The 14,992-nt window shown below is 38.6% G+C and overlaps 1 protein-coding gene across 5 annotated transcripts in view; it reads right to left on the bottom strand.

Annotated features, from left to right (window-relative positions):
* LOC116069094 (POTE ankyrin domain family member A-like) overlaps positions 1 to 14,992 on the bottom strand; it is a 106,826-nt gene that overhangs the window by 19,686 nt on the left and 72,148 nt on the right. For 3 of the 5 annotated variants that reach the window (XR_004109832.1, XR_004109834.1, XR_004109833.1), the window contains exons 24-26: positions 8,815 to 8,843; positions 8,414 to 8,486; positions 6,740 to 6,784 (exon numbers count right to left, since the gene is read on the bottom strand). Coding sequence is in view for 2 of the 5 variants with exons in the window: in XM_031339449.1 (XP_031195309.1) it covers positions 1,611 to 1,683; positions 1,776 to 1,804; positions 4,307 to 4,388; positions 6,714 to 6,784; positions 8,414 to 8,486; positions 8,815 to 8,843 (357 nt within the window). In the remaining 3 variants the exon portion in view is untranslated. Of the gene's footprint in view, positions 1 to 1,610; positions 1,684 to 1,775; positions 1,805 to 4,306; positions 4,389 to 6,713; positions 6,785 to 8,413; positions 8,487 to 8,814; positions 8,844 to 14,992 lie in introns of those variants that run through there. The other 2 variants (XM_031339449.1, XM_031339448.1) reach the window with 1 other exon arrangement.

The raw sequence follows: 14,992 nt of genomic DNA, 5'->3' as shown, positions 1-14,992 counted from the left end.
AAAAAAAAAAAAAAAAAGATATGACAGGGACAATATTTCTGAGTGGCATGTTTTTAAAAATGGAGACAGATTACTGAGTAGGATACAAAACTGACAACTCATGAAATATTGAACTCAGAAAGGGTTCCAGAATCTTTAGCAAGTCTAGTTCAGAAAACTGTCTGAGAAAAAAATCATTACAAGAGTGTAAATATGAACTAGGACCCCAAAAAAACTAGACACTGACACTGTTTCAGTGTGAAACACGGTGTAAACCACATGAAATGACTGGATGGTGTCCGTCTTCTTTCACCCCTTGTCCTATCTACCTGGGTTGGTGGATCTCATTTATGATTTCTCATGAATGTGTGCTTCTTAAAGGAAAATTCTCATTAATAAATTATAGGATGGATGGATTTTAGTTTCCTCACATTGTATGTAAATGAGTCTTTAGGGAGAACTCTAAACCAATTTATGCTAATAAAAATATTATTACAGCCAAATCAGAAGGACAACCATCCAAAACATGAAAGTCAGTTAAGATGTGGATTTGGATTCACTGTTGTTGGTAACTTTGTTTGCATGTACTTAAAACTGTTCTATAAAATATAAAATTAATTGTTAGGTATACACAAGACAAACTTTTATCACATCGCATTATATAAATTCCTGTTCAATCTAAATACCATGGTTGACTATGGTCTACTGACTTAAGTAGTACATTAATTAGAACACAAATACATAAAGAATACATATAGACTGTTTCTACAATTGATTTTAAAATACCATGTATTTTAACAAGACCAGTTCTTTATATTTTTATTATTTCTTCATTGAGAATTTCATATAATATGCTCTCATTATATTCACCCAGAGCTTCTCCCAGATCTACCCGCTATATGCCCAACTTTGTGTCCTCTTTGAAAAAAAAATCAAGAATAATTTCTACTGTCCATATATTCAGATATGTGATCTTTTCTACGGGAACACATATGGGGGCTTCACTCTTAAAAAAAAAAAAGAAAAAAGAAAGAAAAGAAAGAAAAAAAAAAAGAACCAACTCTACCTCTCTCCGCAACCACCAATTACCACTGTTTCTCCAGGTATGGGCAGGGGAGACTTCTCGCCCACCTCCTTTATGAAGCTGACATTTAGTCTTCAGTTTTCACAGTTTTATGCACTCATATCCTAACCACTGTGAATTAATACACAAAGCTCAAAGGATCACTCGACATTCCTAGTGATGGAGGAATATCTCGCCTCAGCCTCCCAGGTAGCTGAGTGTACACACATCGACAGCTGTGAGAAAATCATATATTTTATATTTTGTGTATCCTGATCTTTAATAATTAGTAACAACTAATCACTAGGAAATTTATGGATTCCAAACTGAAATGCAAGTGAGCTGATACATAACCATCAAAGCACATGAGTGGTAGCTCACAATGTTAAAAAACAAGTCGTAACTGGTAAATACCTTATTTTTAGAAAATAATGCTAAAATGCTATTTCTATTTGTTACATGTGATGTTTTCACTAAATTAGAGAACTATGTTGTTGGGAATAAAAGACTGGACATTTCAAATGTTCATACGAATTGGTTTCAGGGAAATAAATATTGATAAATTTACCTGCCCAGAATGATTTTTCCTGATTCAATGTTGAGGCTTCAGATGATACATAATCTTGCGTGGCAATGGAAGCCTGCATGTGTTTGGAACAAGATGTTTAATGGCACGTGTTCATGTCATGTATTAGGAAGTTAAGGATACAGAACAAAATGTAAACATTATTACCTTTAATTCAGGATATTCAGTGGGAAAGCCTGAAAAAACAATCGTGTGTGAATTGCATGTCAACATGACAAGATCTATTAAAATTTCATGCAGAATTCCCATGGAAAAATTGCCATATTTATTATTGGGAATATTTCTTTTAAGACTAGCATTTAGTTTATCTTCACTTTGTTCTGTTATGGTCTAATTAAGGCATCATCAAAGTAAAAATCAAGTACAAAATGAGATTTTAACCTTAATTAAAGGAAACTTCTTAAGGTGAGACAATTTCAATGAGCCCAGCTAAATGGAAAGGCTCTGATACTAATGCCTGCATTGCATTCCTAACTGATGGAGGGAAAGGTGACCTCTTTCATGATATGGCATTATTTAACCTAGACAACAAGCAGAAGTATGACACGGCATATGTTACCAGTCAAACACTTCAGAATAAGAAATTGTTCTCTCCATACTATTAATTTGGGAAGCAGAACACAGTCATAAAATCGAGGGAAACACGCTAGTCTTTTTTTTAACTTGTTGTTAACCAGTTTGAATAACCTGTATATCAAAAGTAAGAATAATGACGCAGAACACACTGCTCCTTTGCTCATAAGAATGGGTTATATGAAGACGACCTTTCCTTCTCCACTCTGGATATAATACCCTACATTTTTTCAATAAATATTTCTCAGAAGATATGAGAACCTAAAACATAATACAATCCATAATGTTTACAGTAATAAAATGGGATTGACAAATAAAAATAAACTGTTTTTTCACAAAATAATTAGTAGTTACTAACCAGTTTCCTTCACAATCCCTATAACAATCAATATAATTCACAATCCTAGTTTTTCCCCAAAATTTCATTGGTTTGTTATATTGTGTGATTAACCAATTTGCTTCAAAATTCTTTTCTGAGTTATTGGGATTTAAAATGTGTAAAAATGTGCCAGGGATGAGTGATCCTTCAAAAGAAATTCTGATTTGACTCCTAGAGATGAAGTTTAGAAAGACTGAGGAAAGACACAGGGTATGAAAAGCTGGAGCAAAGAAGTATTAAATACCACAGATGTCAGTCTAAAGACAGCAATGACTGAGGGCTACATGACCTGCAGTTTAGTGATACTTGGCCACAGTAAGAAAAAGCCATAAATATAGTATAAGGCAGGAGCAAGATCATGATACCTTACCCATGTGAAGCTTAAAGTTATGGAGTGTAATTCTAAGGTGCATGGAAGCCAGTGTTTAAAACTGTACTTCACATTAATCTTACCTTCCTATGTAGCTAATATTCTTCCATTCTCTGAAATAGTGATTTATGTTCACAGTTCCTACTTAGCTAAAATTTTTTTTCCTTCATGTACTTCCTATGATCTCTAATGTCTTCATCTTCATTTCAATTCTTCTACTTCTTCTCATTCTCTATATTCATCAACTGAGAATAATAATGTAACATCCCTACTTTTACTCATTTTAACTTGTTTTGCTGATTTGGTGAGATATATAAGTTATTGCCATTTAATATACTTATTGTGTGTTCCCACATGCATGCATGTTCATGCTTACATGCATGAACATGTGTGCACTGGTACACAAACAATTGTATGCATATTCATGTAAAGGAAACTTTGGGTGTCAGCCTTAAGAACACTGTCCCCCATGTCCTAGAGTTCACCAATTAACATAGATGAAAGGTTAGTTAGCGAGCTCCAGGTATTCTCTTGCCTCTCACTTCCTATGGCACATATTACTATGCCTTACATTTGTATGAGAGTTCAGGGAGTCAAACTCATGTCTATACTTAAAATGCAAAAACATTACCAACTGAGTGCTTGCCCCAGTCCCTCCATTTAAAACATTATAACTTAAATATATATAGGCTGCTTTGGGGGTGGGTAGGAGAATATCTCACTCCCTCTGTCTTAAATAAGGATTATCAGATGTTTTATTTAAGTGCGTGTGTGTGTGTGTGTGTGTGTGTGTGTGTGTGTGTGTCTGTGTGTGTATCTGTGTGTGTGAGTATGGGTGTGTGTATGTGTGTGTGAGTGTGTGTGTGAGTGTATGTATGTATGTTTGAGTGTGTATGTGTGTGTGAGTGTGTGTGAGTGTATGTATGTGTGTGTGTATGTGCATTGTGAGAGTGTGTGTGAGTGTGTGTGTGTGTGAGTGTGTATGTGTGTGTGTGAGTGTGTGTGTGTGTGTGTGTGTGTGTGTGTGTGTGTGTGTGTGTAGATATAGGGGCATAAATGTGGATGGATGGATACGTGTGCTCAGTTAGCCTCTCAGCTTCCAGCTCATTGAGTGCAGGTTACTCTTTTCCCTTTAGCTGCACAGCACACTAGAGGTCAGTTGGCCTGCAAACTACTGGTTGATTCTCCTGTCTCTCCCCACACCCCATTTTGCTGCAGGTGTGTCTGGCTTTTTACATGGGTTCTGGGGATGCACCTCCTATTGTCACGCTGGAGTAGCAAATGCTATATTAAACATTGAGAAATATTACTGAGCCTCTTGAATGGATTTTTAAAAAAAAAAAATAGAGTTCTTACCTTTTTCCTGGCTATGAGTGGCATTTACTCCTCTTTCAGCTTTGGCCATAGATAAATGTGCAATGTCCCTTTGTTGAGGTTCCTTAAACATTTTTTAAATCAGTGACAATAATTAGTTGCATGAATATTCCCTAATCACTTTTCAAAAATTAATTTCTACTTTACAATTAATCATATTGAAAATGAAACAAGCAGGAATAGAAAGATAATTTTAGTGAAGGTGAAAGGAATGAGGAAAAGAAGAAAAGAAGAAAGGAGGGAAGAAAGAAAAGGAAGAAAGGAAGGAAGGGGAGGGAGGAAATGCACATCATTGGAAAATCTATATTTAAAGCAGGAGACTTGAGTTAAATCTCCACAGCTATCTATCGAATATTTGCTAAGATGTTAGATGACCATGACTGCATATCTTATGTTTCAAAACTATTTATATTGAAAATATCATTGAGGAGGCATAAGTACCGGTTATTTTCTCCTGCTTGTACTTTGCCTGTGAGTAGATATGTCACTGAAACATATATTGTTGAAATTAGTGTTAAAAATGAGTTACATAGAGATCACTAAACCCTTTCTAAGAAAGTATCTCAATTCCTAATTTTTAAATTAATTATAATACTGAAAATAAAAAAAGCATAAATTAAAAATAAAATATTATCAAATATGTTTCCTTAGTAATTTCTAGATTCTCTCTTCAGAGCTGCCGAGCATGTACACAGATCACAGAGATAAAGAGGATATATATATTTATAGCCTATAGAGAAGCCAGTGTGCATGCTTTAATGAGGGATGAACTTCAGAATACCAAAATATCATTCCCTTGGATTACAACAAAGGGTTTTTACAATTTAGAGGAATGTTTCTTTATGATAGCACTGTTGACATAAAGCATTTCCAAAGACAAGAATGTTTTGTGTCTAAACAACTATGAAGAGGCTTCAAAGTATGTGATGTTGAGTGTAATGGGGCTTGTAAGTGCTTCCCCACTTAGGTGTCCTGGGCAAAATTTTATGAAGAAAACAACTAGTGACACAGAGTCATAAATTAATATGGGGTTATTCCCATAGGTTGTCTAAATAAAGGCAAAAACATTAGCTAAGATACATGGTTCTTTCCCAATTAAAAGAGAACTTCAAAAACATGGCAAACCTCATCAAGAATGAACACATGAAAACTTCTGTCACCTGTGTGAAATGTTAGAGGTTCTTACTTATGCGATTCATTGTCATATAATCTGAGAAACAAAATGCTTATAATGATGGTTCTCTGTGCTTCCTGGGTAACCCGGGATGTTAAGTCTTAACCAGTGAACAGATGTGATCTTCTGTTCTCCCCTCCCACACAGACCTCCCTGCGGCTCCCTCTCCCTCCTTTGTTTGGCAGATTCAGAAAGACGTTTCTCTAAGTAAAGTTTCTGCCCTCAGCACCATACTCACCCTTGAAATGTTCTCCAGCCAGACAGTATGTGGATTTTCCACATGGAACACAAATGTTGTTTTCTCATTACTTGTTTTGCTGTTGAAATACTGTCTATACACTCATACGACACATTCTACATTTGACAGCCTTATACATAGTTGATACTGAAAATCCACAAATTATTCAAGGGCAAGCAAATAAAGTGTGTGCAGAGATGCCGTGGGTAGTACATGCTCTATCCCATTAGCATATTCCTTCAGTGGTTTTATACAAACTAGAGACCCACATAGTACTATATATCCATGTGTTCTTGATCAGTTCCGTCCAGTCCTGACATAGTCTAACACCAAATAAAGTTGGGAGTAACGTGTTATTATGTTTGCAGACTCTCTTCCTTGAAACAAGGAAAAGTTTGAAAGTCATTCTTTGGAGGATAACACTAAAAGCCACATTCTGTAATTTATTATTCTCCTTCTAGGTAATAGGGTTAACTATAAGTCCTATGCTCTCACATAACAAAGACATTGGCTGCAACTAGGGAACCAAATGATGAAAGGAAACTTTAAGCTGTGTAATACTGCTTAGCAAAAATAGTACACAGTTCAGTCACTGAGAAAATAACTCTTTAGCATGACTCAAACTCAAGTGAAATCGTTGTTATATTGCTCAAATTTTTAATTTCTTACTCATACATTTCAAATGAACTGCCTTTAACATGTGAATACACTAAAGGACTGAAACACACACGTGCACACATGCACACACACACACACACACACACATACATACACACACAAATCCAAGGATAGGGTTTATCTTCTATTTCTGTTGATTCTAAAACTAGTGTATTGCCTAGCTATCTAGTCGAGATTAAAGAGTAAAATCACAGTCAGTTGATTCTCAATGGAAGTCAAAAGCAATTTCATATGATCTATGGGTTCAACATTTGCTAGTGAAAATCTTAAAAAGAGAATTGATTTAAATACTTAGTTACCGTTGGATGTTCCTCTTCACTAACATCAATCGATTCTTGCTTTTCCTCCGATGACAAATTTTCATCCGGTTCTGACAAATATTAGTGAAAATTCAACTATATATATAGTTTGATAAAATGGTAGGCTTTATAATAGTATATAGTAAGGCTAATAATTAGCAACAATCCAAAATGAATCATTCATTCCTAGTTAAGAAACTTTTATTTAAGCATACCACTGGATGAAAACGACTATATCAATAATAATAACACAGCTACAAACCCAGTAACAAGGGTAACCTGACTGCACGATATACTGGAATATATATAACAATGGTGGCACAAATGTTATGAGATTAACCAGCCACTTTTTTAAATTGGGTTTGAGGCCCACTCCATGAAATGGACTGCTAAGGAGTCCAAGAACCTGGGATCAGATAGGTCATGAGTCTAAGAGGAAAGCTACTGCCTACTGTTCTGCAATGGCACATGCAATAAAATGACTCCTGATGACATGTTGGTATAACCATAAGCCAGTGTCTCACTCAAGCCTCGTTAGAGAAGCTTCTTCATTGTAGTAGATGAGCCCAACACAGAGACCCATAACTAGACAACGAGCAGAGCGTGAGAGGAGGCACTGCAGCACTCAGTCCTAAATGGGATGTCTTAAATCAAACCTCTCCCCATCAGAGTTCAGGGATCTATGTACAAAAAAAAAAAAAATACAGAAAAAAATAGAAGAGCCAGAAGTGGTGGGTTGACTCCAAAGACACATCGTCTAGATATGACAGAACTGATACACAGATGCGCTCAGCGAGACTGTGACAATATGCAAGGATCTACACAGATTCAAACCAGACAAAATCCCAGCCCTGAGATTAAGTGGACACCAATTCCCACCCCTAACCAAGAAGCTATTTGCAGCTGATACCTTCTGACAAAGGGAAAATAAGCTACTCAAATGGGGTGACAACCACAGTCTAGTGCTGCATTTTTAAAATTGTATTATTTGAAGGTCTGATGGTGCCTTGTCTTTAATTTCAGAATTCTAGAGGCAGGTGCACATAAGGCTGTGGGAGTTCAAGGCCAGCCTGGTTTGTAGAGTTAGTTCCAGGACAGCTTTAAACACAGTAAGACCCACTTTAACAACAAAAAAGAGCTATGTATTAGTTCGAGTTATAGACTCTTATCATAATTGACTAGGGCCACTGAGTTTAAGAGTCCATTGATTAGACCACAAATTATATGACGTCATACTGGTCTGAATAAGGTTGGGCTCTACCATATTTCCTACTGAGTGCATGGTGTTGGACCACAGCAGATAAGTCCCGGAAAACAACACTTGGGTCTCAGAATCTCTATATCACCATTAAGCACCTACTAATACAAGCAATATTTTCATCAAGGTATTTTCAGACTTTGCAAAGTCCTCGGACTTCTACATGCTGCAGCTATTCCATAGGAAGCATGGTGATTCTAAAACGGGAGTGTTAGGGAACTGGGATGTAGAAGGTCAAATATCTGTGTTATAATTACAAATTTCAAAAGATTATAATAAGTTACTGCTTAACTTTTGGGGGGAAGATAATGCAAATAGTGACAGTTTACTTATATCAAATTCTCGCACAAAAATTGAAGAACAAAAAAGAAAAACAAAATTAGAAGACCGTACACATTTTACATGTTTTGAAGTATTTTCCTAGAAAGATTTCAGAACGTACCTGTGCCAAAGACTTTTACTTCTTTCTTTGCTAGTGCTTCACATGGGAGAGAAGTTTTCTCTTTATCCAAAGGCTGTATGGGTTTTAAAACAAGACACTTAGTAACTGTTGTGGGACTGGTTAAGTAGCCCAGTGGCATTTGCTGCTGAACCATGAGAACCAGAGTTGGGACTCTGACACACGTGTAACAAGCTAAGAAGTCACTAAACACATGCAAACTCTAAGGGATCCAGTGCCCTTTTATGGCCTCAATTGTATGCATAGGCATAGTACAATCATGTACATATATGCATACACTCAGGTGGGCATGCAAAAATAAATACAACTTTTTTAAATGGGCAGTTATTTATTCCGAATAGTATGGATTTAATGATGCAAGATAAAAATCGAAAACTTCTTACCTTCAGTTGAACATATCCTTCAGGAAGGTCTAAAAGAGTCAGAAACATAATTGTGTGCAAACATGATAAACATACTTTCAAACAGAATTACTAGCAAAAGTGTTCTAGATGGTTAGCTTTCAAAATATAAATTTTGGTTTTAGGGTGCACTTCTTTGGTTGTTCTCTTCTAATCGAATAAAAACCAACCTACGTGAGTGTGGAGTTCCTAAGTGTCGGAAAGCAAAGTGAGACTGAAGTTCTGGGAGAATATCATGACTCAAAAAATAACATTTCAGCTCTGATTGTAGAAAGATACAGAATGACTGCGTAGGAAGATGTTTTAATGTCAGTAATGCCAGTGTTGAAAAAGACTTCACCATGGACTCCATGTGTGATAGTTAGAGAATGGCAAAATCATTGCCTCAGAGTTTCTGCATCAATCACTTTGAATACACTCATGAAAATCTGACAGTATGCAGAACTTCTCATTTTTGCATGTCCGTGGACTAATTTTTAGCATTTCTTGGCTTCCTCTAGTTTTCCCATCTTAAAAATTCATAGTGAGTACTTTGAAAATGGTGTGTGAACCTAAGCCATGTAGTAGGAATAAGATGCTTTGAGTGCTGAAGGACTGTCAATGTTTAAATCAACCCAAGTTTTACAGAAAACCTGATTAGTAAAGTGCTACAAAGTATAAGTCATATTTACACAAAACACAGTCTTGCTACTGCAAAACTGAAGCATCTGTGTTATGCTTTGAAAATTTGAACAAGCCAGCCTAAATATAGCTATCTCCTGAGAGGCTCTGACAGTACCTGACTAAAACAGATGTAGAGGCTCATGGCGATCTATTGAATTGAGTACACGGTCCCCAATGAAGGAGTTAGAGAAAGGAACAATGGAGCTGAGGGGTTTGCAGCCCGTTAGGATGAACAGCAATATGATCTAACTAGTACTCTCAGAGCTCCCAGGGTCTCAACTACCAACCAAGGACTGCACATGGTGGGTCTGATTGTTCTGGCAGCATGTGTATAATGGAGGATTGCAAATTCGATCATCAATAGGAGGAGAGGACCTCAGCCCTGTGAAGGTTCTGTGCCCCAGGGTAGGGGAATGCCAGGGCTAATAAGTGGGAGAGGGTGGAAGGGTGGAGTGGCAGGCATGGGGAGGGGGGAGGCAACAGGGGTTTGTTCTTGTTGTTTTTGTTTGTTTGTTTGTTTGTTTTGGGGGAGAAACTGGGAAAGGAGAAATTTACATGTAAATAAAGAAAATATCTAAAAAAATAAAAGAAAATTTGATTGGTTGTATGTATTCTGTAAGTTATCACTGGGTTATCAAACAACCTGCTTGTCCATAATTAGCTGTCATCACAATAAAATTCACACTTCTTTCACATGTATCGTACTAAAGACAGAAACCATGGCCTTTGCTGCCCCCAAGTTATTGAGTGGAGAACCGAGTGCTTGCCCCTCACCATAGTTTTTCTGGTTGACTTTCCTCCAAGTCGTATGGAGAAAAATATTTCAGACTTTAATTTAAAGGAAAGTATATGAATTTCCTGTGGAATGAGTTGAATTCTCTCAAGATCCTCATTTGTGACTCTGAATGTACATAGGATTTTTTTCTTCTTTGTTCCCTCCACCAGGTTGGTTCTTCTATCAAAGCATTCCCACGCCATTCACCATTTTTCTTTTCCATTTCTACATTTTAAATAGATATGTCTGATAACTTCCGTTCCTCTCAATTCAACAATAGTAACCTCAGACTATGGAATTAAAGCTCATGAGACATACAAGAGTATTGTTCAAGACAAGGACAAGTTATGTCATTGTTTCCCTCTCTGTTGTTTTCCAGAAAAGAGTGAGAAAGGACAGTAAAGCCTAAGCTTTCTCCTGTCCCTGACGTATGCTGACTCACACCCCGTTGGTTACGTGTGACGTTTCGTTGCAAAGGTACCTGTGCACTAGCCACTATGATTCAGTATAGAGCTCTGGCAGCATCCACACCATCTGAAAACATCAGCTGGAGGACCAGAGCTTCTTATCAGAGTGTTTTGAACATCCTCTCAACAAATTACCTATGAAAACTGCAGAAATTCAGATCACTAGGAAGTCTCATACCATATTCCGCTACTATAACTTAATTTGTTTTACAATCTAGAGCCTAAAGCCTAAAGTTATTTCTTCCATGAGGCTTCCCAACTTGAACTGACATAAGACACCATAACCCTTAGAACAGGTTTTTGCCATTTCTGAACACTGTGCATATAAACTCAGAGTCTGCGACAGAATGCAGTACACAAAAATCTAGCACCGATGAAGGAAAGTGGACACAAAGTCTCACTCCTAACCAAGGAGGAATTTGCAATTGATTTTGCAGGGAGAGGCAAAATTGGTTTTCTCCTTTGACAAGAACCTGAGTGTGTCAAATTCTCTCCAGGAGAAGCCATCCATGCCCAGAAATAGCTGACCAACACAAAATGGGCTCCATGGGTTTTCTTTTTCTGTTTGTTGTTTTATTCTGGTGTGTGTGTGTGTGTGTGTGTCCTTTTTTGTTATAGTTTGCTGGGTTTTGCCTTTGAATTTTTTTGTTTTGTGTTTTGTATTTTTAAGAGAGGAAAGGAACATGGGTGGGTATGGAGGTGGAAGAATCTGAAAGGACTTAGGAGGAGGAAAATATAAAATATAGTGTATGATAACTTTAAAAATGATTTGTTTAAATGCAATATTAAATAAATAATTCTGTCATTCCTCAACACTGTTTTCTTGTACAAAATGTTCTTACCTTTCTCTGCTGTAATACTACTAAGAAAGTATCAACACTGTGTGTGATGGAAATTATTCACACAGGCGGCTTACCACAATTTTCAGGCCTATCTGCTGTAAATGAAATGCAGACATTTGTGTCCTGTTGCTTTAATCCTTAAGGGCTCCCCAGAGGTCAAGAAGACAAGGTTCACTGGGAGCCCATTATTCAAGGTCAAACAATAGGCGTCCCACATATCTGACACCACCATTCACATCCTTTTCTATATACTCCTGCTTCATTTTTCTTCATTTGATTCCTATACTCCTCCTTCTTAAATTTTTAACTACACTGACTTACTTTGAATGCATATGTGTGTGAATGTCATGTGCGGTGGGGTGAGTGTGGACATCAGAGGACCATGGCCAGGAATCAGGCTTCCTTCCACCACAGGGCTTCCTGGGTCTAACTCAGTTCACCAGTCTTTGCAGCCTGCGCCTCAGCTCATCAAGCCATATTTCCAGCCCTTTTCTGTCTTTCTTAATCTTCACTACTGTCTCCGGGTTTTTTTACATTTTTTTTAAAATTGATTTATTTTTTTAAACTCCATATTTTATCCTCCCCATCCACCCTCCTACTGTTTCACATCCCACAACTCCTCCCCAACACCCCTGTCTCCACGTGGATGCCCCCCCACCCCACCTGACCTCTAAACTCTCTGGGACCTCCAGTCTCTTGAGGATTAGGTGCATCATCTCTGAATGAACATAGACCCGGAATTCCTCTACTGCATATGTATGGGGGGCCTCATATCAGCTGCTGTATGCTGTCTGTTTGATGGTTAGGTGAGAGATCTCGGGGGTCCAGGTTAATTGAGACTGCTGGTCCTCCTACAGGGTCTCCCTCAGCTTCTTTCAGCCTTCCCTAATTCAACAACAGGGATCAGCTGCTTCTGTCCATTGGTTGGGTACAAATATCTGCATCTGACTCTTTCAGCTGCTTGTTGGGTCTTTCAGAGGGCAGTCATGATAGGTCCGTTTTTGTGAGCTCTCCATGGCCTGAGTAATAGTGTCAGGCCTTGAGACCTCCCCTTGAGCTGGATCCCACTTTAGGCCTGTCGCTGGACCTTCTTTTCCTCAGGCTCCTCTCCATTTCCATCCCTGTAATTCTTTCAGACAGGAACAATTATTGGTCATAGTTGTGACTGTGGGGTGGCAACCCCATCCCTCACTTGATGCCCTGTCTTCCTGCTGGAGGTAGGCTCTATAAGTTCCCTCCCCCTACTGTCCAGCCCTTTGATTCCTGAGAGTCTCTCACCTCCCAGCTCTCAGGTGCATTCTGGAGGATCCCCCCAACCTCCTATTTCCTGAGGCTGCCTGTTTCCATCCTTTCTGTTGGCCCTCAGGGCTTCAGTCCTTTTCCCTCACCCAATACCAGATGAGGTTCTCCACCTCCCCTGACTCCCTACCCCCCCATCCACTCTCCCTCCCAGATCCCTTCCTCCCTCCCTACTTGGGATTGCTTTCTTCTCCCTCCCAAGTGGGACTGAGGTGTCCTCATTGGGCACTTGAGCTTGTTGACCTTTTTGAGTTCTGTGGACTATATCTTGGGTATTCTGTACTTTTTTTTTTAGCTAATATCCACTTATTAGTGAGTACATGCCATGCACATCCTTTTAGGTCTGAGTTACTTCACTCAGGATATTTTCTAGTTCCATCCATTTACCTGTAAAACTCAGGATGTCCTCATTCTTAATAGCTGAATGGTACTCCACTGTGTAAATGAACCACATTTTCTATATCCATTCTTCTGTTGTGGGACATCTAAGTTGTTTCAAGCTTCTGCCTATCACAAATAAGGCCAGGCTGCCATGAACACAGTGGAGTATGAGCCCATGTGGCATGGTGGAGCATCTTTTGGGTATATTTCCAAGAGTGGTATAGCTGGGTCTTCAGGTAGATCTATTTCCAATTTTCTGAAGAATCTCTAGATTAATTTCCAGAGTGGTTGTACCAGTTTGCAATCCCCCAGCAATGGAGGAGTGTTCCTCTTTCTCTACATCACCTGAGATTTTGATCTTAGGCATTCTGATTGATGTAAGATGGAATTTCAGGGTCGTTTTGATTTGCATTTCTCTGATTACTAAGGACTTTGAACATTTCTTTAGGTGCTTCTCAGCCATTCTAGATTCCTCAGTTATGAATTCTTGGTTTAGTTCTATACCCCATTTTTGATTGGGTTGTTTGATTTTTTTTTTTTTTTTTTTTTGGTGATTAGCTTCTTGAGTTCTTTATACATTTTGGATATTAGCCCCCTATCGGATGGGAGGTTAGTGAAGATTTTTTCCCCATCTGTAGGCTGCTAATTTGACCTATTGACTATATGCCCTTTGCCTTACAGAAGCGTTCCCGTTTCATGAGGTCCCATGAGATCAGTTCTTGATCTTAGAGCAAGAACCATTGGAGTTCTGTCTTCACTACTGTTTCTTATTCCTTAAAATCCTCATATGAAAAAAGATCTTGCCGGGTGGTGGTGGCGCACGCCTTTAATTCCAGCACTTGGGAGGCAGAGGCAGGTGGATTTCTGAGTTCGAGGCCAGCCTGGTCTACAGAGTGAGTTCCAGGACAGCCAGGACTACACAGAGAAACCCTGTCTCGAAAAACAAAACAAAACAAACAAAAAAAAAGATCTCACAATTTAACTCATCATTTGACATTCTCACTGATAGTCTCAAATTAACCTGCTTTGAAAACATAAGATATAATTATTACCACTGAAAATATCTTATTCCTTAATAACTATTCAAAAGTAATTTTCTTTCACTGGGAAGATAGCTCAGCACCCCTTGTAAACAAGCATACTGTCAAGTAACATTCACAGACAGACAGAGTCCTTATCGTCCTCCTCACAGACAGACAGAGTCCTTACTGTCCTCAGCATCCCTTGTAAACAAGCATATTGTCAAGTAACGTTCACAGACAGACCGAGTCCTTACCATCCTCCTCACAGACAGACAGAGTCCTTAGCGTCCTCAGCATTCCTTGTAAACAAGCATACTGTCAAGTAACGTTCACAGACAGACCGAGTCCTTACCACAGACAGACAGAGTCCTTACCACAGACAGACAGAGGAGTCCTTACCACAGACAGACAGAGTCCTTACCACAGACAGACGACAGAGTCCTTACCACAGACAGACAGAGTCCTTACCACAGACAGACAGAGTCCTTACCACAGACAGACAGAGTCCTCCTCACAGACAGACAGACAGAGTCCTTACCACAGACAGACAGAGTCCTTACCACAGACAGACAGAGTCCTTATCACAGACAGACAGACAGAGTCCTTACCACAGACAGACAGAGTCCTTACCACAGACAGACAAAGTCCTTACCACAGACAGACAGAGTCCTTACCACAGACAGACAGAGTCCTTACCACAGACAGACAGAC

This window comes from Mastomys coucha, unplaced genomic scaffold (assembly GCF_008632895.1).
Source record: "Mastomys coucha isolate ucsf_1 unplaced genomic scaffold, UCSF_Mcou_1 pScaffold22, whole genome shotgun sequence".
In the NCBI taxonomy this organism is placed as follows: domain Eukaryota; kingdom Metazoa; phylum Chordata; class Mammalia; order Rodentia; family Muridae; genus Mastomys; species Mastomys coucha.
Note: the sequence above shows the minus strand (reverse complement) of the source record. Positions and strands in the feature narration are given on the sequence as shown.